Source organism: Staurois parvus, unplaced genomic scaffold (genome assembly GCF_062004578.1).
Source record: "Staurois parvus isolate SC_StPar_1 unplaced genomic scaffold, SC_StPar_1.0 ptg000249l, whole genome shotgun sequence".
NCBI lineage: Eukaryota > Metazoa > Chordata > Amphibia > Anura > Ranidae > Staurois > Staurois parvus.
In genome coordinates this window covers 2,544,894-2,567,812 of record NW_028318045.1, presented here as the reverse complement: position 1 = coordinate 2,567,812, position 22,919 = coordinate 2,544,894, and the positions used below count along the sequence as shown (strand labels likewise).

Here is a 22,919-nt window from a genome sequence, read left to right as displayed (position 1 = left end):
GGTGGGACTCATCTGCCTTATGAGCTGCAGTACCAGGGCTGGCCAGCGGGTGCTCCCAGCAATCAGAGACTCAACCTTGCAGCCAGTCAAACACCTGGAACTGATTATACTGGTGTATTTAGGGGATGGCCAGACCTGCAGACTCTGCCTTGGTGTGTGTTTCTCCTGGGCCCTGTATCCTGTTCCTGCTCCTGTTCGATTCATTGCTGACCCTGCTCTGATCCCTGGCTTTGTTTGACCATTCTCCTGCTCCTGATCCCTGGCTTGTCTGACCATTCTCCTCTGCCTGACCCTCTGTACCACGCTGCCCGCTACCTGCTGAACCTGGCTTGTGACCCCGACCATTCTCCGCTTGCTCCCCCTGTACCTACCTGCCCGATTGATATTGACCCGGCCTGCCTGACGACGCTTGCATTGTATGTACTGTCATCTGTGGGTGGTTGGGTTGGTTTGTTTGCACTGTGTTATGTTTTAGTATTGCACTGCGTTTATGTTTGTATTGTTGGTGTTAATAAATTATATTGTTTCTAACATATCTGAAGTCTGCGTTTCTCTGCGTCAGTCACACACCTCTGGTCATACCCGGGAGCCCTGACATTACACCAAGGCCAATCCTGACCAGAAGTGGCTGCACAGGGAAGCCATCTTGGCTTGTTGCTGGGAAGGATGGATCTTGATGAGGTTGTGTATTTATATCTGTGGATGTGGATTGCTTCTTGGAGCATTATGCTGCATGTTCACCACAGATACTAAGAGATTGTATAAACGCAGTGCAGTCTTTGGTCAGACAGGCTTTGTGTAAGCTCAGCTTTGTTCAACCCATACTGCAGACATGGACAGATTTGTTGCACCCAGCCTCAGTCAGCTTGCAAAAACCCAGTCCTGCTTCTAATCTATTTCCTCAAAGCTCTATTCCTGCATTCCCAACAGCTCCTCCTGCCCTGCTATCTACCGCATGTCAGTACTCTGTTCCCACTCGCTGCACCTATCCTGCCCTTAACCCTGTAAAAAAGCCCTCTGTAGCAACTGTTCCCTCCTCTGTTCCATCCTCCAGCTCTTCTCTGTCTCCAGCTGCTCCATTCGTTTGCAGACCTGCACTTACTTACAGTGCTCCAGTAGTTAAAACCAGAAAAAAGCGAAAATTCTTTCCAACCAATACCATCCTGCCAGTATCCAAACCGGTGAGCTTGCCGTCTGAGAACCTGCCTTCCATGGTTCAGCCTGGTGCCTCGGCACCCGCACTTCAGCCTGAGGTCTGTACCCAGCCTGATGCCTCTCTTCAGCCTGATGCCTCTCTTCAGCCTGATGCCTCTCCTCAGCCTGATGCCTCTCCTCAGCCTGATGCCTCTCCTCAGCCTGATGCCTCTCCTCAGCCTGATGCCTCTCCTCAGCCTGATGCCTCTCCTCAGCCTGATGCCTCTACTCAGCCTGATGCCTCTACTCAGCCTGATGCCTCTACTCAGCCTGATGCCTCTACTCAGCCTGATGCCTCTACTCAGCCTGATGCCTCTACTCAGCCTGATGCCTCTACTCAGCCTGATGCCTCTACTCAGCCTGATGCCTCCACTCAGCCTGATGCCTCTACCCAGCATGATGAACCGATCCAGCCTGATGATCCTATTAGGCCAGTTGACTCGATGCCCGCTGTTGATCCAGATGATCCGGTACCTGATCCGGTGCCCGCTGTCGTGCCAATTGACTCAGAGCCCGCTGTCGTGCCTGGTGACTCGGTGCCCACTGCCTTGCCAGATGACGCGGTGCCCGCTGGCAAGCCAAATGACCTGATGCCTGGTGACCCAGTGCCCGCTGTCATACCTGGTGACCCGATGCCCGCTGTCGAGCCAGACAATCCGGTACCTGATGACCCCGTGCCCGCTGTCGTGCCAATTGACTCAGAGCCCACTGTCGTGCCTGGTGACTTGGTGCCCACTGTCTTGCCAGATGACGCGGTTCCCGCTGTTGAGCCAAATGACCTGATGCCTGGTGACTCGATGCCCGCTGTCCAGCCAGACGATCCAATGTCTGACCCAGTGCCCGCGGTCATACCAGTTGACTCGGAGCCCACTGCCTTGCCAGATGACGCGGTGCCCGCTGTCGAGCCAAATGACCTGATGCCTGGTGACCCGATGCCCGCTGTCCAGCCAGACGATCCAATGTCTGACCCAGTGCCAGCGGTCATGCCAATTGACTCAGAGCCCGCTGTCGTACCTGGTGACTCGGTGCCCACTGCCTTGCCAGATGACGCGGTGCCCACTGGCAAGCCAAATGACCTGATGCCTGGTGACCCAGTGCCCGCTGTCATACCTGGTGACGCGATGCCCGCTGTCGAGCCAGACAATCCGGTACCTGATGACCCCGTGCCCGCTGTCGTGCCAATTGACTCAGAGCCCACTGTCGTGCCTGGTGACTTGGTGTCCACTGTCTTGCCAGATGACGCGGTGCCCGCTGTTGAGCCAAATGACCTGATGCCTGGTGACCCGATGCCCGCTGTCCAGCCAGACGATCCAATGTCTGACCCAGTGCCCGCGGTCATACCAGTTGACTCGGAGCCCACTGCCTTGCCAGATGACGCGGTGCCCGCTGTCGAGCCAAATGACCTGATGCCTGGTGACCCGATGCCCGCTGTCCAGCCAGACGATCCAATGTCTGACCCAGTGCCCGCGGTCATACCAGTTGACTCGGAGCCCACTGCCTTGCCAGATGACGCGGTGCCCGCTGTCGAGCCAAATGACCTGATGCCTGGTGACCCGATGCCCGCTGTCCAGCCAGACGATCCAATGTCTGACCCAGTGCCAGCGGTCATGCCAGTTGACTCGGAGCCCACTGTCGTGCCTGGTGACTCGGGGCCTGCCGCTCCGCCTGGGGGCCCGAGACCTGTCGCTCCGCCTGGGGGTCCGAGACCTGTCGCTCCGCCTGGGGGTCCGGCGCCCGCCGCTCCGCCTGGGGGCTCGATGCCTGTCGCTCCGCCTGGGGGTCCGGCGCCCGCCGCTCCGCCTGGGGGCCCGATGCCTGCCGCTCCGCCTGGGGGCCCGAGACCTGTCGCTCCGCCTGGGGGTCCGGCGCCCGCCGCTCCGCCTTGGGGCCCGATGCCTGTCGCTCCGCCTGGGGGTCCGGCGCCCGCCGCTCCGCCTGGGGGCCCGATGCCTGTCGCCCCTCCTGGGGGCCCGGCGCCCGCTGCTCTGCCTGGGGGCCCGGCGCCCGCTGCTCTGCCTGGGGGCCCGGTGCCCGCTGCTCTGCCTGGGGGCCCGGTGCCCGCTGCTCCGCCTGGTGGCCCGGTGCCTGCTGCTCTGCCCGGAGTCCAGCCCGATGTGCCTCTGCCCGGAGTCCAGCCCGATGTGCCTCTGCCCGGAGTCCAGCCCGATGTGCCTCTGCCCGGAGTCCAGCCCGATGTGCCTCTGCCCGGAGTCCAGCCCGATGTGCCTCTGCCCGGAGTCCAGCCCGATGTGCCTCTGCCCGGAGTCCAGCCCGATGTGCCTCTGCCCGGAGTCCAGCCCGATGTGCCTCTGCCCGGAGTCCAGCCCGATGTGCCTCTGCCCGGAGTCCAGCCCGATGTGCCTCTGCCCGGAGTCCAGCCCGATGTGCCTCTGCCCGGAGTCCAGCCCGATGTGCCTCTGCCCGGAGTCCAGCCCGATGTGCCTCTGCCCGGAGTCCAGCCCGATGTGCCTCTGCCCGGAGTGCCTCTGCCCGGAGTCCAGCCCGGTGTGCCGCTGCCCGGTGTGCCTCTGCCCGGTGTGCGGCTGCCCGGAGTCCTGCCCGGTGTGCCGCTGCCCGGAGTCCTGCCCGGTGTGCCAGTCTTTGATATCCCGCCAGTTGCCAGACCCGGGCGGTGGAACATTTTGCCCAGCTAGGACTGTTTGGAGCGTCCTGAGGCCGCTCCTTGAGGGGGGGGGTACTGTCAGGAATGGACTGGCCAGCAATGGTGGGACTCACCTGCCTTATGAGCTGCAGTACCAGGGCTGGCCAGCGGGTGCTCCCAGCAATCAGAGACTCAACCTTGCAGCCAGTCAAACACCTGGAAATGATTATACTGGTGTATTTAAGGGATGGCCAGACCTGCAGACTCTGCCTTGGTGTGTGTTTCTCCTGGGCCCTGTATCCTGTTCCTGCTCCCTGTTCCTGTTCCTGTTCGATTCGTTGCTGACCCTGCTCTGATCCCTGGCTTTGTCTGACCATTCTCCTGCTCCTGATCCCTGGCTTGTCTGACCATTCTCCTCTGCCTGACCCTCTGTACCACGCTGCCCGCTACCTGCTGAACCTGGCTTCTCCGCTTGCTCCCCCTGTACCTACCTGCCCGATTGATATTGACCCGGCCTGCCTGACGACGCTTGCATTGTATGTACTGTCATCTGTGGGTGGCTGGTTTGGTTTGTTTGCACTGTGTTATGTTTTAGTATTGCACTGCGTTTATGTTTGTATTGTTGGTGTTAATAAATTATATTGTTTCTAACATATCTGAAGTCTGCGTTTCCCTGCGTCAGTCACACACCTCTGGTCATACCCGGGAGCCCTGACACCCTGTATCTGGCGATAATGTTTGTCCAAGAATTAAAAATGATTGTGCTGTAAGGCAAATTCAATGCAATTGTACAGAAATTGGGCTTGTGTGTAATCCTTGGCTTGGTGAGTCCTTGGCTAAAAAATACTGAATGGCTCGAAGGCCATGATCATGTTTAATAGAAGTATATAGTGATACTACATCAAGGGAAAGCCATCTAAAGCCCTGTTCTCACCTATATCCTGTCAGGATCTCCAGTATATGATTGGAATCTTTTACATAAGATGGGAGGTTGGTTACCGTCTCTTTCAAAAAGTAGTCGCTATAGCAGCCTAGGTTGCTGGTAAGGCTGTCTATGCCTGAGATAATCTGTCTGCCAGGGGGGTTTTCCTTGTTTTTGTGAATCTTCGGAATATGATAAAAGAATAGAGTGGCAGGATGTTTAGTGCATAGGAAAAGGAATTCTTCTTTGTTGAGTATTTGTTCTGATAGTGCTGACTCTAATAGTAGTTTGAGTTTTTGTTGATACTGAATTATGGGATCAATGGGCAAGACTTTGCAAGTCTGGAGGTCATTAAGGAGTCGTACTGCTTCAGTGATATAGGTGTCTCTATCTTGGATAACCAAACCTCCTCCTTTATCCGCTTGTCTGATAACTATAGCTTTTTTCTCTTTCAGTATTTTTAGAGGGGCCATAATTGGGTCTTGTTGTAAAGTCTCAGTGGCTTATCTCCTGTGTTCCTCCACCCCCCTTTTCACCTACACTCCCTTGTGGGGTGGATGTCAAGCATACAACCCCCTTTGTTGGAGGCGCTTAGTGTTGTGACTGGAGTCTGTGGCTGGAGTGCATCCCACAGCCACTCTTCCGGTCCGGCGTGAGTGTGCGTTCCAGCAGGGGATCAGAGAACCGGCTGAGGCGCGCAACGCAACCTCGCACAAGCACGGTGGCCTGTCGGACGTGCGTTCCAAGGATGACTCCGATGGGCCGGCATTCCCACTGCGCATGCGCTTTCACAGCCATGCACCCATTGGCGTGCGTTCCATTCACATTCACCAGCAGAAGCCAGTCAAGAAAAGCCATGTCAGGAGCTTTTTAATCAGTATTATTATCATGTATTATTTATTTTTACTTAATTTTATTTTTCATGGCTACTTATTTATTAATAATACTATCTTGTCTTTGCTGCAAGTAACAATACCAAAGTAACAATACCAACGTGGCATACTATATATATATATATATATATTATATACACTCTATTTGCTATTTTGCGATTGTTAATGATCTTAATGGTTTTAATGTTTGTTTTTACATCCATGATATTTACTTCCATTATTTACTTCCATTGTTGGCATGTTTTGATGACACCTATGACCCTCCTCCCGGCGGGAGACTTCCCAGCCCAGGTGGGAGGGTCCCATTTCAGTCCCAGAGTATATATGGTAGAGGGTCCTCATTGTTTAGTTAGCTCTGATGAAGAAGGGACCTCCTTCGAAACACATCAGCCTTACTTTGAGAGTCTGCCCTTGTGAGGTGATTCACACTGGTTCTACACTCCTAAAGTTCCATTGAGGACCTATATGCTTGTTTTACTTCGTTGTTTGTGAGTATAATTTTCAATTTAATAAAATCACAGTTTACTGAGGTAATGCGCAAGGTTGGTGCCCTTTCTTTTTGTTTCACTTTGCAGTACTGGTCAGGCTTCCCCAGCCTTGTTTAGAGCTGCACAACCTTTCATGCACTGGTGGTCGAATTTTCTCAAGTTCCTTTTCCATCCATCCACCCCTGCTCTGAGTCATAGAGTGCACTGTACTGTACCATAAGCAAAAGGGAGATCATAAGTACAGAGGTGAGGTTCCTGTACTGTACCACAAGCAAAAGGGGGATCATAAGTACAGAGGTGAGGTTCCTGTACTGTAATCCAGGAAACACCAATATGACCGCATAACAATAGGTAAAGAAAGACTCAATGGAAACAGACAGCAGCTTTTAGCACCTTCTGCCCGAAACTGGCATCAGAGGAGGCCTAAACATACATCTAGTAGAACTCAACAAATATGTGATCAGAAGCCCAGGTGGGCAACTTTCAAATTTGAGAAATGTGATGGATGCTGAAAAAATTCCTTGAAGTGCTAGCAGGTTCCATAAGAGGAAAGGTAGGAACCCTATCCTTCAGACTATAGGCTCTAAACATAACTTGTCCGATCCACCAGTGTGGGTACAGTGAGAGGCAGAGAGACCCTTGTGAGAACCTTCAGGAAGCACAGAGGTAATCTGGTTTTCTAAAAGTGGCAATAGCTGAGAGGTAATCTCTTGCAGCATAGACCAGATCCAAACAGTGCAGAGAAATTTCCCTAGGATGTTTCACAGTAGAGAATAAGGAAGAAAGGACAATATCCTGATTAAAGTGTAAGAGAGATCCCATGGAAATAAACAGGGGAAGAGATGTGAGCTACTCCCTAAACATAGACCTTAATTAAAGAGTAAAGCTGGCATCACACACAGTTAGTTATTTTTTTTTTTGTTCAGCCAGAGGGCATAATAAAAACTAAAAAATTCCTCTATCCAGACAAATGAGGTGAATGGAGGACTCTTTCCCACTTGGTCACTGTATTCAGAAAGTTGCACCAGCTTCTGCCAAAATACAGTGATCAGTGACTGCTGCAAGGTGCCAGCTGCTGATCAGGAAAAACATTTCCAACATGTCCCTTTAATAGAAGCTGATCTCAATCAAATGACTTCTGTCTGGGGAGGACCACGCACTGATCAATATTCCACGTTAACCGCTCAAATTTTAATCAGTATATGGCCAGTTTTAGAGGTCAGAGGTCTCTGAAATAGAATGGCTAAGGTCGAGATTCAAATGTTGGTCCAGACCAGACTGGAGGAAGGACAGAATACATCCCACAGGGACAACCAAGCAAGAAGTACTTCCAAGTGGTTGACTTTAGGAGAAGTCAGCTTTCTGGCCTTCAAGAAGGTAGGGTTGATAGGCTCCGAAAGGCCTCTGTCTCTCTGGACCAGGGCTTCAACAACCAAGCCTTTAAAGTCAGCGGACTGAAAAGCAGGATGGAACACTGACCCTTGGAATGTCTGCCAGGAACTTGAGCATGTCTGAATATCACATATTCCAGGGCGAACATTGGTGTGATAAGGATCAGAGGTCTCTGAAATAGAATGGCTAAGGTCGAGATTCAAATGTTGGTCCAGACCAGACTGGAGGAAGGACAGAATACATCCAACAGGGACAACCAAGCAAGTAGTACTTCCAAGTGGTTGACTTTAGGAGAAGTCAGCTTTCTGGCCTTCAAGAGGGTAGGGTTGATAGGCTCCGAAAGGCCTCTGTCTCTCTGGACCAGGGCTTCAACAACCAAGCCTTTAAAGTCAGCGGACTGAAAAGCAGGATGGAACACTGACCCTTGGAATGTATGCCAGGAACTTGAGCATGTCTGAATATCACATATTCCAGGGCGAACATTGGTGTGATAAGGATCACTGCAATGCCCTTCATCTGGATCTGGAGAGGCAGAAAAGTGTAGACCAAACTGAACTGATTAGAATAGATTAGAATCACTAGAACTTCCACTGCAAAGACCTGAGGCTTTCTGGGCATGGAGACAAACGTGTCCAGTTTGAATCTAGACACCATTAGGTCCACAGCTGGTGTTCCTCACCTGTGGCATAGGAAGAAAGAAAAACTTCAGAATAGAGAGACCATTATCTTCAATTCTAGCCACTGACAACTATGAAAGTCCTTTTGCCAATTTTCCATGCCAGAGATGGGGACAGCAGGCAGGCTGAAATGTGACTTTCTGTCCAAAAGAGGATCAAGTCTGCTTTCCTTAGAGCAGCACAACTTCTGTTGCCCCCGAGGTGTCCTTGCAATAGAGGAGTTCAACGTTAAGGGAGCTACTGAATTGTTCTGAGTATCAAAATGCTGATTGGATCCAGAAAGGGTTGAACTCCTCCATTCAGTTTTGGAAGAGTAAAACATTTCCAGGAAATGACACTCTGATTCTAAGCACCTGAAATTTTCTGGGACCAGAGGGTCATCAAATGCCCATCGCTATGAGAAGTGGGGGTGCCTAATTATGGTGAAAAGGCCTTGGTGCAAGCCTTCGCTGGTCTGGAAGGTCAAAAATATATTCCTTTCTTAGCACTGCAAGACCAAGAGGAAAGGTAACGCTTCCTAGCCTTAGGAGCAGAAGATCTACTGGTGGAGGGGAAAGCCTTTTTCTTTTAGGAGAAGGATAGTCTTAAGAAGGGCCTCTAACCATTTATCTACTGGGTCCTTAAACACACAGTTTCTGTTAAAGTAAGAAATTAATGGATTAACCACAGGAATTGCCAATGTCCTAAAGAAACTTCCCTTGATAGGATATTTTTGGGTGAAACATTTTGGAAGAGAAAAATCTCTGTGTGAAGCCAGGCTCCATACAGGCCAGGACTGACCAGCACATGCACCAGGAAGGTCTTAGCTGGTGTAGGGAATTTTTTAGACCCCATACTAGATACCTTTGGGGACCAGACTCAGGTTAATCCAATGCTTAAAATGAGAGCACTGCTTCAATAAGCATAGCAATAGTCTCCTTTAGCTGTGGAGAAATGTCTGTAGCAGGTGTATCAGCCTGAACTGGTGCCTCAGGGTGTAAACTGCTATTAATGTGCCCTCAGAGAAGGAACCAGGAGATGCTGACCATCTCAAGTCCACAGACGAAGAGGTAGGGCGATCAAGCACAGTAACCTCTGTGGGAGCGGTGGTGCATGCACAGAACGCGATTCAGGGTCATGCAGGCAGTAGCACCTGCTTGTGTGTGAGGGTGTAATAGTGCTACACTATGTGCACACCATGAGTCAAAATAGAGCCAATTTTAGAATATTAACTTCTGTCATTCTGGATCCTTTACAGCACCACAGAAAGAATAAACAGTGGTGCCCATACCTCAAAGGGAAACTTTAATGGGAACCCTGTGCTGCATGTTTAAAGGGATTCTGCTCTGTACTCACCACTCAGAGGCAGGAACATGGGGGTTAACCATTTCCTGGCTTCTCCGTCAACAATGGGTATACCTCTGCACAGGTCTTCAGAGACTGGCTCTGAATCAGGCAAACCATAGCCCTGGACATGTAATGCACTCTGAAGTTAACTCAACACATTGCATATGAAAAGAGGAATGCCCACAGCAGGATCCAGTGCAAAGCAACATTTCAGGCCAGCCCCATGTCTTCCATTACATGGGTCATCTGATAAAAGAATCATCTTGGAAATGGAATCATTCAGAGATAAAACCGCCACAGAAGAAGGTAAGTAGAAAGAAGACGTTCATCATCTAAGGCAGGGGTCAACAAACTTTCTAAAGAAAGGACCAGTTTACTGTCCTTCAGACTTTAGGGGGAGTAAACAATGCCCCATCTTTGATATTGGTGGAGAAATAGTTGGTGTCAGTGGAAGGAAGCAGCCCGCAGCCTCTCTCAGATCCCACCTGGTCCCCGTGCTGCGTGTGTCCCTTCTTCCTTCCCTTCTTTCGGGGGACAGCGCTTCCCCCTTGAAAAATGCTTTGTTTGCCTTGTGGTAAATACACCGCTGATTACAGATAACACACACTTATAGTGACCAAAATGACTGGCTGCCCTGGTGGTCACATCCTAGGAATCACACTAACTAGTTCCCAATCTTTAGTCAAAACACTTGTAGCTGTCAGTGACGGTGCAGTCACCAAACTAGGAATGTTGCACAACTGCACACCACAGTGCTAGTTCAATTTTGCAGTTTAGATCGATGTTTTCACAACATAGAGAGCTGTATCTGGAAGCACTGATCTACAGATTGTAGATGGTAACTACTTGCCAATTACAACCAAGCGCCAGGCTGGAAGCTGTACTACATCTAATGGTTTATTACACTATCTTTCCTTGCTTTGCTACTTGGTAAATCAGAATCAACAAGCCTTTATTGCTCCCCTCCACTTAAGGCAGGGCCAACCTCCAACCAGGTAACTGGTGGAGGAACGGCTAGAATGAGACTGTAAAGGTCTGTTTCATTTTTTTCTGTATCTAGCTCCATACATACTCAGCCTAAAAAGAGAGAGTCAGCTGTGCATGGCAACCAATCAGCTTCTATCTCTTATTTTCAAAGCTGAAATGAACAAGATGAATCTAGAAGCTGATTGGTTGCCATGTACAACTGCTCCAGATTCTGTCTGCTCTAGTTTTGATAAAAAGAGAGAGTCACACAACTCTAAAAGGGATTTTTTAAAAAACTGGAGCAGCCAGAATCTAATGCAGCTGTGCATGGCAACCAGTCAGCTTCCATCTTTTATTTTCAAAGCTTAAATGAACAAGCTTAATCTAGAAGCTTATTGGTTGTCATGTACAGCTGCTCCGGTTTTGATAAAACCACAACTGCACAAGGGGTCACAACATGTGTGTGTACCGTCCAGTTGCAGTTCACCCACTGAGCACCATTAGGGGATTTAGGAGTTACCTTGTCAGGAGAGTTCTTGCTGAGAATAAAGGGAAACAAGCGCTCAAACAAACGTCTGCCACCATTTTGGACTCCTTTGCCTTTACACCCGTACATGAAAACATTCTGCTTCCTGCTGTGTCCATGCAGGTCGCAGTACAGCAATATCTCCCGCTCTTCCATCACTCTATAAGAAGGCCAGAACAAAGTAAGTCAATCTTATTACAGAGGTTGGAACATACAATTACCAATGAATCTGCATCTGGTTAACACTATTAACACTACATCCATTCACATTTTAATCATTTTCAACAGTTTAATTAAATAAGATAAATGAACTTTTTCTCAAGGTGTAAGTTTTACTAGACATAACTTAAAGTGTTATAAACCTCCCCACCCCCATTTAAAAAATGAAATACAACAGCAAAATTCTGCACAAGTGAACAGATGGCTGCAGGGAAGCGGGTACAACTTATGTAGGAGAATTTATTTAATCTCTGTGTATCACATGAGGCCATCTTTGCTACAGGTCTGTTTGGAACCATCAAGGTAGTCCGGGAAGCCCCACATCTTTATGTTGGAATTTTGACATATCAATGTGCTCTTTTTCCATAATGGATTAGTTGCTGTGCTCTCCCTGGGACCTCACTAAGTGGCTTGTCAGTATTGTTATTGATATGGATCTATTGTGATCGGCCAGGTGACCCCCAAAGCTATACCTTTTGACACTCTAAGCTTGGCAGGCCTTTTGTCTTGAATGGGTTCATCCTCTTTGCACTTCACCTGACTCCATTGGAGGTTCTCCATATAGGACATGCATCTGTCTATGTATTTTATTATATATTCTTCTTTTGAACCATATCCTTTTGCTCCTGATTAAGGCTTGTTAAGAGCTGAAACGCGATGAGGTTTCATGGTCCCAGTCTCCATCTAAAGACATTTTCCCAGATGGAACTCAACCGACTTATTTAATAAGTGATGTAAAAATACAGAATGATCCATATATGTGATATATGTAAATTTTACTTTTTAACTTTGTTCAATAAAACATTGTATTTTTTACTGCAACTGTGTTGTTGATTGGTACCTAAAGATTCCCACCCTTCTTTTATTTTTTATTATACTACAGCAATGGCTGTATGGTATTTCTCAGGGCGGGTTTCCTGATGGTGACAATTATGTCTGCATAATGTGTTTTGAAATGGCCACTTGTAGTCTCCATCAGAGGTCCATGTGACAACAGGAGAACAACTGGGAGACAGGGACAAAGTGTTGTCACCCTAAAACAAGAAGTAGCCGCATAAGCACTTTCATGGCAGGATCACCGGGGTTTTTCCTATTGAAAGATGAAGATTTAAAAATATTGAAAATTACTTATGAAATTACATTAGAATGTTAAAACTTAAGATTTTAGTACATCATTTTGCATGTGTGGTAAACTCATCTGGTGGACTACAAAGTTTTGAAACAGCCCTTAATATTCTGTTCAGTTAGTCTTGTATTTTAGAAAGTTAGTTTTGTGATCCAAGAAACAGAGCTGGGGTGAAATGTAGAGGCATGGGGACAACAGGCTATATAGTCAGAGTCAATTGTACAAGACCGCTCCTTTAAAGCCAGTCAGGCAAGAAACTTCACTACCGGCGGTCCTACATTGTATCTGAGGCTGTTGATGGCCCACAACCCCGGAGTGTTGGAGACCGGAGAAGAGTGCCGGCTGCCCAGAAGATAATAAATAATGTAAGGCTATGTGAAACCTTCCTCGGATTAAATGAGCATTCAAAGATGAGTTTCAGACATGGTATATTTTTACATAGTTACACTGGTCCTGCTCGGACCAGTGTAACTATGTGTATACATAGCTGGAAATAACTGTAGTGTACTACGCCTAGAATTCATCTTTGAATTCTAGTTTAATCTATGGGAGGTTTCACATCAGCTGCCCAGCACAGGTGCCATTCTGAGAACACTTTGCAGTTTCTGAATGAATGCAAATCGTTCTGTGATTGGACAAGGCAGAGAGGCGGGGCGATGATGCCATGCTCTCTGCCTCGTCTATTCAGAAAATGCTTTGCACTAATTTGGAAAATGAAATACATTCTCTGAATGGCGACTGTGCTGCTCAGCACAAGACGTGGAGGTGAGTGGGGATCATTGGAGTAGAGGTGCCTACTGTGATTTTCAGCTTTCAGTGCCATCGACCAGGAACAGTATATGCATAGTTACAATGGTCCAAGCTGGACCAATGTAACTATGAAAAATATACCACGCATGGAATTAATCTTTAACCCTTGCTATCTGAGTAATGGGGAGGGAGGGGGGTTGTTGGCACAAAATAATGACATTATATAGCTGACTGGAGTTCAGATTTAAAAGCATAGTTCACCTTTACCAAAAAATCCCTATGCAGGTAATATCATTGGCTGGTAAACTTTTTCTCTGGCTCAAACCCCTATGCATGTACTTTTTCTCCTCCTAATGCAGGAGCTCTGACAGCTTGTGCCTGTGATGAAGGGGGTGAACATTAACAGCTGGCAGTGTCTTAGGATACGTCCTAGCAACAAGGCAGGATGGGATAATGCTATATCTGGGAGTTTTTCAGGTAGACTTCAGGAGGTACGGAAATGGCCTGCACCTATAGCAAGGGCATTATTCAACTTTGGTCAAAGCTGCACAATTTGTTTTTTTCTATAGACACCCCTTACCAACATAGGCAATTTTTTTTGTAAAGGTGAATTATTCCTTTAAGGTAGCAAAACTTTTATAACATTGAAAGAAAAGCACTGCTGTAGGCTTCACTCTCATGTACAAGTTAATTATGTAATTTCCGGCTAAGCTGCACTTTACGCACATTACATTTCAGAAATGGTTAGCCAACAGTAATATTTAGCTTTCCCAGAGTCAGCACTAAATGCATTAAGGATAATATGTTCGATAAAATCTGCTGGCCAAAGATATTTTTACCAGATGATAACTGCGCAACTTGTAATGCAAAGCTGGGAAAATGACTGCGCTCCTTATTACAATCAATTCTATCTGTTGTATCAGACTAAATAGGGCCATTATCTGTCTGTGGACTTCTCATTTCCCCAATGCCTGGAACCGGCTCTAGCTTTAAAGGTGGCTGCTGTGGATTCTCACTGACAGCAGTGTCAGTTGTAACGCTCACTCAAATATCTTTTGCACAGTGAGAAAATAAATGAAAGCCCAGCTTCAGGCTCAGGCTTCCCTGAAAGCAGTAGGTTAGGCTTTTTAAAAAAATATACTTACCTTTTTCTGAAGTCTTCAGACTGATCATGTGATGCGCTGAGTCCCTTTTTTTTTCAGTTTTCTCCCAGCAGCTCCTTCCGATGATGTGATTACATAAGCACCACTCTGTGCATCGATATACTGTGAATGAAAATGGCGGTGAAGGCTCCCCTTCAAGGGATGGGCCAATGACACCCTGCATTCAAACCTCATGCACACAAGACAATTTTACTGCCAGTTTTAGGGGTGTCAGGCATTTTTTCCCTGCTTCCAAATGCCCCTCCATGTTAGCTGATGTGTCCATGCACACATAGACTTACAGTTGCAAGAAAAAGTATGTGAACCCCTTGGGATTACGTGGATTTTTGCATGAATTGGGCATAAAATGTGCTCTGAACGTCATCTGAGTCACAACAATAGAAGAACACAGTCTGCTGAACATAATACTACACAAACATTAGATGTTGCCATGGTTTAATTGCACATAACATGTAAACATTCACAGTGCAGGGAGGAAAAGGTATGTGAACCTTTGGACTTAATAACTGGTTGATCCTCCTTTGGCAGCAATAACCTCAACCAAACGTTTCCTGTAGTTGCAGATCAGACCTGCACAACGATCTGGAGTAATTTTGGACCACTCCTCTTCACAAAACTGTTTCAGTGTAGCAATATTCTTGGGATGTCTGGTGTGAATCGCTCTCTTAAGGTCATGCCACAGCATTTCAATCTGTTTGAGGTCAGGACTCTGACTGGGCCACTCCAGAAGGCGTATTCTGTGCTGTTGCAGCCATTGTTTTGTTGATTTACTTGTATGCTTTGGGTCATTGTCCCGTTGCATCACCCATCCTCTGCGGAGTTTCAGTTGGCGGACAGATGGTCGTACGTTTTCCTGCAAAATGTCTTGATAAACTCTAGAATTCATTTTCCCATCAATGACAACAATCCGTCCAGGCCCTGAGGCAGCAAAGCAGCCCCAAACCATGATGCTCCCTCCGCCATGTTTTACAGTGGGGATGAGGTTTTGATGTTGGTGTGCTGTGCCTTTTTTTCTCCACACATAGTGTTATGTGTTCTTCCCAAACAACTCAATCTTGGTTTCATCTGTCCACAGTATATTTTGCCAGTAGTGCTGTGGAACATCCAGGTGCTCTTTTGCAAACTTCAAACGTGCTGCAATATTCTTTTTGGACAGCAATGGCTTCCTCCGTGGTGTCCTCCCATGTACTCCATTCTTGTTTAATGTTTTCCTTATTGTAGATGTGTCAACAAAAATGTTAGCATGTGCCAGAGATTTCTGTAGGTCTTTAGCTGACACTCTGGGATTCTTCTTTACCTCATGCAGCATTCTGTGCTGTGTTCTTGCAATCATTTTTACAGGACGACCACGCCTAGGGAGAGTAGCAACAGTGCTAAACCTTCTCCATTTGTAGACAGTCTGTCTTACCATGGACACATGAACAAAAAGGCTTTTGAAGATACTTTTGTAACCCTTTCCAGCTTCATGCAAGTCAACAATTCTTGATCGTAGGTCTTCTGAGAGCTCTTTTCTGCGAGGCATGGTTCACATCAGACAGTGCTTCATGAAACCAGTAAACCCAAAACAGGTGTGTGTTTTTTAAGGGCAGGACAGCTGTCAGCAACACATCCAATATCATCACACTGATTGGAGTCAAGGTTGGCTCACTCCTGGCTCCAATTAGCTCTGGGAGAAGTCATTAAGCTAGGGCCTCACATACTTTTTCCTCCCTGCACTGTGAATGTTTACATGTTATGTGCAATTAAACCAAGGCGACATCTAATGTTTGTGTAGTATTATGTTCAGCAGACTGTGTTCTTCTATTGTTGTGACTTAGATGACGTTCAGAGCACATTTTATGCCCAATTCATGCAAAACTCCACGTAATCCCAAGGGGTTCACATACTTTTTCTTGCAACTGTATAGCAGTGTTTAGTGGCAGGCGAGTTTAGAAGCAGGAAAAAAAACCCCCATTGCCAGTGCATCCAGGAGCAGCAGTGTTTTGGCAGAAAAAATGCTTGATGCTTGTAAATGTGTCTAAACGCATGTTAACGATAGGCACGTTTAGCGCTTGAGCGTTAATTCATTTCAATGCCCAGAATAATGCCCAAGCGCTTGACACCTGTAAACGTGCTTAAACACTTGTAAAAGCGTTAGACACTTTTACAAGTGTCAGGTTTTTTCTCTGCAAAAACGCTGCGGCCAGGAGGAAAAGCTTCTGGGAGCGTTTTCAAAATGTCCTGTGTGCATCAGGCCTCTATGTATTGTACCCAGTGTTCTAAGCTGAATGAGGCTAGGTTCACAACTGGGCGTTTTGCAGCGATTCTGCCCGCGATTCCAAAATGCTGTGCAAAAATGACAAATTGCACCACGTGTGTTCAGGTGCCATTCATTTTTCATGGCACCTAAAATGTGGTGCGATTCTGACATGATAAACCACACAAACTGCATCACGCTTAGCTTGTTGCTCCAAAAGCTCCTGTTCATTTTTGGTCAACAAGCTTTGCACAATGCAGTTCTGCTGCAATTGCAGCGCAATTTATCTCGCGATAATCGCGGCAGAAATGCACAGTGTTTTAGGTGTCATTAAAAATGAATGGCACCTGAACACGTGTGCTGTGACTTTTTAATTTTGGAATCGCGGGCAGAATCACGACGATTCTGCCCGCGATACAAAACACCCAGATGTGAACAGAGCTTGAAGCTTGGTGTTATTCAACCTGCAAGACTGAGGATCTCTTGTGGCGGAAGAGAGGTACTGCAGGAGACAGCTCCAGACTAAATAGGCTAGGAACCATATGAAGAAAAATAAAATAAGCCTGGAGTTGGGTTGGTCTTTTATATATTTATAAGAAATAACACTAAATTGTTGATCTATGGAATATCCAATTACCTTTCCAGACCAAGATAACATTTTTCCCTGTTGGAAAAAACTGAATCACGCTTTACATAGATTTTTTTTCCTCCTTCTAAATCAACTTTAGGTTTAGTCCTAATGCACACTGGGCGTTTTTACAGTGGCTGTTTTTGGCTTCTGGCATTTTTTTCTACAGCCAGTAAACTCCCCAGCATGTTATCCTATGTGTTCATGCACACATAGGCTTTAATCAGCATTTTTTGGCAGGAGCATTTTCTGGCTGGAAAAAACTCCAGAATTAGTGGGTTTCAAGAGGAGTTTTTTAGCTGTACAAATTCTCTAATGCTGAAAAAAGTTGAAAAATGCTGATAAAAGCTGAAAAATGCCAAAAAACGCTGCTAACTGGCATTTATGAGCATTTTTGAGCCTGAAGATTTTGTGGGAGTATAACTTTGCTAAAAAACACAAAAGCTGAAAAACACTAAAAAAAGCTAATGCAAAAACGCTAAAAATGTTTTTATTGCAGCATTCTACAGCTAATGCTGCTGGCGATTTTATAACATCCAGTGTGCATGAGGCCTTAGGGTTTTAAGGGTGCAGATTTTCAAGGAATTAAATGTAATTTTTTTGTCTATTGTTCAACTTGATGAACATGTGTCTTTTTACAACCAATGCAACTGTTTCAGGCAGATTCTGCTACCTTCCATTCTTACTCCTAAATGCACTGCATGCTAAATGCCTCCTAAATGCCCATCTCAGTGTTTACAGACCAGAAGCAGGTACAGCAATCTAAAAAAACAAATTTTGCAGTGTTTACAATCAACCTAGAGTAGATTAATTTTATTCCACAAAAGTGAAGTTTACATTAAAAAAAATGAGCTGAATAGCTCAGGTTGACCAACACACAAACCACTAGAGGGCACCAAAAATCAAGGCATGGTAGTAAGGACGCACAGCACTTTGGCACTGCAGTTATCAAGAAAAAAAAACACTTTTTTTGCCAGACCTTATCAGATAATATAAGCTGCGTTGTGATAAATGCCAGCCGACTTCAAAATGACTGACAGCGCAGACAGACCATTAAAGCTAATCAGCCTGGCGCTGGGAGATGTAAGCAGTTCGAGTGGAAGGTACATGGGCAGAGATGCGATCTCTCGGGTGCCAGCAGCTAATAACAAAATAATAATGATTATTATCTATGATTTCATGCATAAAGGATTGAAAATGTCTCTTCTATCGCCCAACAATGGCGAGGATTGTGAGACAGAAGGCTGCGGCTGCTAGAGAGGCATGGGGTTTGAACTAATAAAGTTTTCCTGTTGCTATAAAGCAAACCTGGCTGCAGGTATGGAGCAAATGAGGGGCACTAAGCTTATACTTATTCATTAATGTGATTGTAAAGTATTTTTTTTTTTTTAATAATAGGCAGGTTTATACTTACCTGTTCTGGGCAACGGAATTGCACAGAGCAGCCCCGGTCCTCCTCTTCTAGGGTCTCGCTCCTGGCTCCTCCTCTTCTCGGGGTGTCACCATAGCAAGTCATTTCCTATCCAATCCCCAAGCTGCACTGTCTGTGTCCATACACATAGCGCAGCTCAGCCTCGCCCTGTCACGGGACTTAACTGACAGCAACAGGAGCTAATGGCTCCCATCGCCGCAGAAAAGCCTGTGAGATCGGGAAGGGAGAGGCAAGAGCCACTGCAGACTGGCACAATATTGGATCGAGTGAGTACTCAAGTAAGTATCGGGGGGGATTCCTTACCTTAATGCAAGGAACCCATTAAGGTAAAACATGTTCAGGCTTTAAAACAATATTAAAGCTGAATCCAGGAAACCACACTGCAAGGGTTAACTTCTCGTTTTAGTCTAGGGGATGGTAAAAGTGTTTTTACTTACCCGATCTTCCGCTTGCAGATGGTGCCCCCTCATGCTCCAGCAGTGGACCTTTTTTTCTGTGTCCTCATGTCTGATGCTAGGCTATGGGACCCTGTATCCGTCTTGATGATATTAGGGCTTCAGCTTGACGGAGCATAGGAGAGTAGAGGCTAGAAGAATCAGTCTAGCAGCAGAGGAGCCTTTAAAAGTGGAAGATCTATTAACGCCCCCTAGACCTAAATGAGCAGTTAACCCTTGTAGTGGGGGCACAGACTGACTACAAGGGAAAAATGTTATGTTTTCTGGAGATCAGGTTTAAAAAGAGCTTCTTAGATTTTAGCTAATCTATGAAGCGCATGGCTGTTTTAGCAGATGCACCTCTGCACCCCGTCTGTAAAGTAGGGGGTCCCAGCCAGCTCTACACAAACTCTGCCATCTTCAGTGAGAATAGGCATCATGCTGGTTTTAGGGCTTTGAAGCTAAATTCATTATGCTCCTCTGTCGGTGACATCACCACTTTGGGACCAACACATTAAAATGGCTGAATTTGCATGAAGCTTAGTGGGTCTTTACAGGGACCCTCAAAGCTGACCGATTCTCTGACAGGCTGGTCCGTACTATGCCCCCACATGAATCACACAGGAATGCACTGTGTGTTCCTTTCTGATTCACGTGCGGTTCTGTGTGGTGCTATTTTAGCCCATTCAAAATCTCACTGCACCACAAATTGAAATTATATAAATGATATAGGTAACACTTCATTTTGATTTATTTTGTATTTGTCTTCTCCCTGTGTACCTAATGGACTTAGGAAATGAGACAGCCATCTTGGACGCACTGAATTTTAATAAGACTGTTAGTAATTTTGATCAATGCTAAAATGAAAGCATAAAGTACAACTGCATATTTTTAAAGGCATTTGTCACTTACCGTTTAATCATGTTACGAGTAAACCATATGGATGGGAAAGAGTCTTTCAACCTGGACTTGTAGTTACGATTGAGGTCTCGACCAGTAAGGGAGCAACGGTAGTTACCTACAATCACTCCATCCGGATTTAACATGGGCACCACTTTAAACACAAAAGTGTCCCTTAGCAATTGAGCATCATTTTGAGAGCTTAGGATATAGTCCAGAAAGCCTTTCATCACCCAGGAACTGTTGGTCTCACCTGGGTGAACTCTGGCTGTCAAAATCACAGCTTTTTTCTTCTTGGGTCCCTTGGCAGCAAGAGAAGGGCTGGTGATAGTTAACACATAGACAATGTTCCCAGCCAACGAATGACACAAAACCCGGATCTTGCAGTACTTGGAGCGTTCGGGGTCGCTAGCAATCCCAGCCAAGTAATCCTGAAGGTTGGAATAGGTGTAGGGGTAACAATGGGCAAAGTAACAAACATCTCGACTGTGTGGGAACCTGACAGTCCAGGACAAGGAGTAATAAGATTGTCCATCCTGACCAAGGGTGTTCTTGTAATACTTGATCTCATCCCCGATTCTGTGCCATCCTATCTGTCTTGTTGATGCTTCTTTTTCAGAATACATAAGGGGTCTCATACCCTGGTTGTAGAGGCTGGTTGGTTTCATGAAGTTAATAATAGTGAAGCGGTACAGAATGCCGGCTCTCATGTTTGTCACTCGGAAATAATACCACTGGGTGTGCCGGTCCGTGTAGAGGTCAGTACGAAGGGTCAGCTCATACTCATGTTTACCCCTTTGAAAAAAAAACACAAACAAAATTACAGACATTTCTAAGAGTCAGTGAATGTGTCTTTCATCAAACATTTACTAGTTGTGAATCAATCCCTGTAGTTTGAAACACATGCACCTAGAAGATTCATGTGTTGTGAATGTTTGGTGTAAATCAGATTCATTTCTTTATAAATATGTGTGATTTAAAAGAAACCTGACCTCCTTCTGAAAATAAGCGGTCACTGTTAAACTGTTGCTGCCCGACCCCATACACTGAAAAAAAGAGGAACAAGCTGGAACTGCAAAGGTTATCTTAATAGTGTTACTATCTTAAAGTATTGATGTTGATGTAAGTAATATGGCTCCCGGGCAGGCGACTTCTAGACCCTCCACAGTCTCCTTAGCTTGTAGTATAAGTAATAAAAATGTAAACTGAAGCACTACACCACACTTCTAAACGGTTCAAACACGTCTCTAGTCCAATGAAAGTCAGGGGGACAATCCAAAAAGTAACGAACGTGTTTTGGGGGTCCAAAAACTCCCCCTTCACCAGTGTCTGATTGAAAACAACGTGAATATATTAGAAGTGAACTGGACCTTCGATGGTATTCCCTTCAGTGTGATAAGAAGCACAAGCCCTGTCAGCAGGTGGTTCAGACCTAGTGAAGGGGGCTTTTCCGGATGCCCAAGACACGTCCTTTTGGATTGCTCCTCTGACTTACAGGAGTGGAGTTGTCTGGACTTTTTAGCAGTGGTGTGTTCAAATTACATTTTTGACTCCCAATACACAGCCCCCAATGTGTATAATGGCACTGAATAGAAGGGCTGTTGTTCACACTCCATTTAACCTGGGGCTGTAGCACAGTAAATCCTTCTGAAAATAGCAGGTATTCCCATTTCTAATTCCTTCACATATGCCATTTAACGATAGTGGGTGAAGCCTTACAAATCATTCCTTTATGCCCAAAACCAAATGTACATCCAGAACCACTGGTGTATAGTGCAAATATGGCCTAATAGTGTAAAGCCATTTATTCCAAAACTGCATACAGTCAGGTCCATAAATATTGGGACATCGACACAATTCTAACATTTTTGGCTCTATACACCACCACAGTGGATTTGAAATTAAACGAACAAGATGTGCTTTAACTGAAGACTGTCAGCTTTAATTTGAGGGTGTTTTCATCCAAATCAGATGAACGGTGTAGGAATTACAACAGTTTGCATATGTGCCTCCCACTTGTTAAGGGACCAAAAGTAATGGGACAGAATAATAATCATAAATCAAACTTTCACTTTTTAATACTTGGTTGCAAATCCTTTGCAGTCAATTACAGCCTGAAGTCTGGAACTCATAGACATCACCAAATGCTGGGTTTCATCCCTGGTGATGCTCTGCCAGGCCTCTGCTGCAACTGTCTTCAGTTCCTGCTTGTTCTTGGGGCATTTTCCCTTCAGTTTTGTCTTCAGCAAGTGAAATGCATGCTCAATCGGATTCAGGTCAGGTGATTGACTTGGCCATTGCATAACATTCCACTTCTTTCCCTTAAAAAACTCTTTGGTTGCTTTTGCAGTATGCTTTAGGTCATTGTCCATCTGCACTGTGAAGCGGCGTCCAATGAGTTCTGAAGCATTTGGCTGAATATGAGCAGATAATATTGCCCAAAACACTTCAGAACTCATCCTGCTGCTTTTGTCAGCAGTCACATCATCAATAAATACAAGAGAACCAGTTCCATTGGCAGCCATACATGCCCACACCATGACACTACCACCACCATGCTTCACTGATGAGGTGGTATGCTTAGGATCATGAGCAGTTCCTTTCCTTCTCCATACTCTTCCCATCACTCTGGTACAAGTTGATCTTGGTCTCATCTGTCCATAGGATGTTGTTCCAGAACTGTGAAGGCTTTTTTAGATGTCGTTTGGCAAACTCTAATCTGGCCTTCCTGTTTTTGAGGCTCACCAATGGTTTACATCTTGTGGTGAACCCCCTATATTCACTCTGGTGAAGTCTTCTCTTGATTGTTGACTTTGACACACATACACCTACCTCCTGGAGAGTGTTCTTGATCTGGCCAACTGTTGTGAAGAGTGTTTTCTTCACCAGGGAAAGAATTCTTCGGTCATCCACCACAGTTGTTTTCCATGGTCTTCCAGGTCTTTTGGTGTTGCTGAGCTCACCGGTGCGTTCCTTCTTTTTAAGAATGTTCCAAACAGTTGTTTTAGCCATGCATAATGTTTTTTCTATCTCTCTGATGGGTTT

At 46.0% G+C, this 22,919-nt stretch overlaps 1 protein-coding gene across 1 annotated transcript in view; it reads right to left on the bottom strand.

The window, feature by feature from the left end:
• AGBL3 (AGBL carboxypeptidase 3) overlaps positions 1-22,919 on the bottom strand; it is a 180,883-nt gene that overhangs the window by 88,030 nt on the left and 69,934 nt on the right. Inside the window, exons 5-6 of the mRNA XM_089680809.1 lie at positions 19,887-20,669; positions 10,981-11,146 (exon numbers count right to left, since the gene is read on the bottom strand). Coding sequence (XP_089536935.1) covers positions 10,981-11,146; positions 19,887-20,669 — 949 coding nt within the window. The remainder of the gene's footprint in view (positions 1-10,980; positions 11,147-19,886; positions 20,670-22,919) is intronic.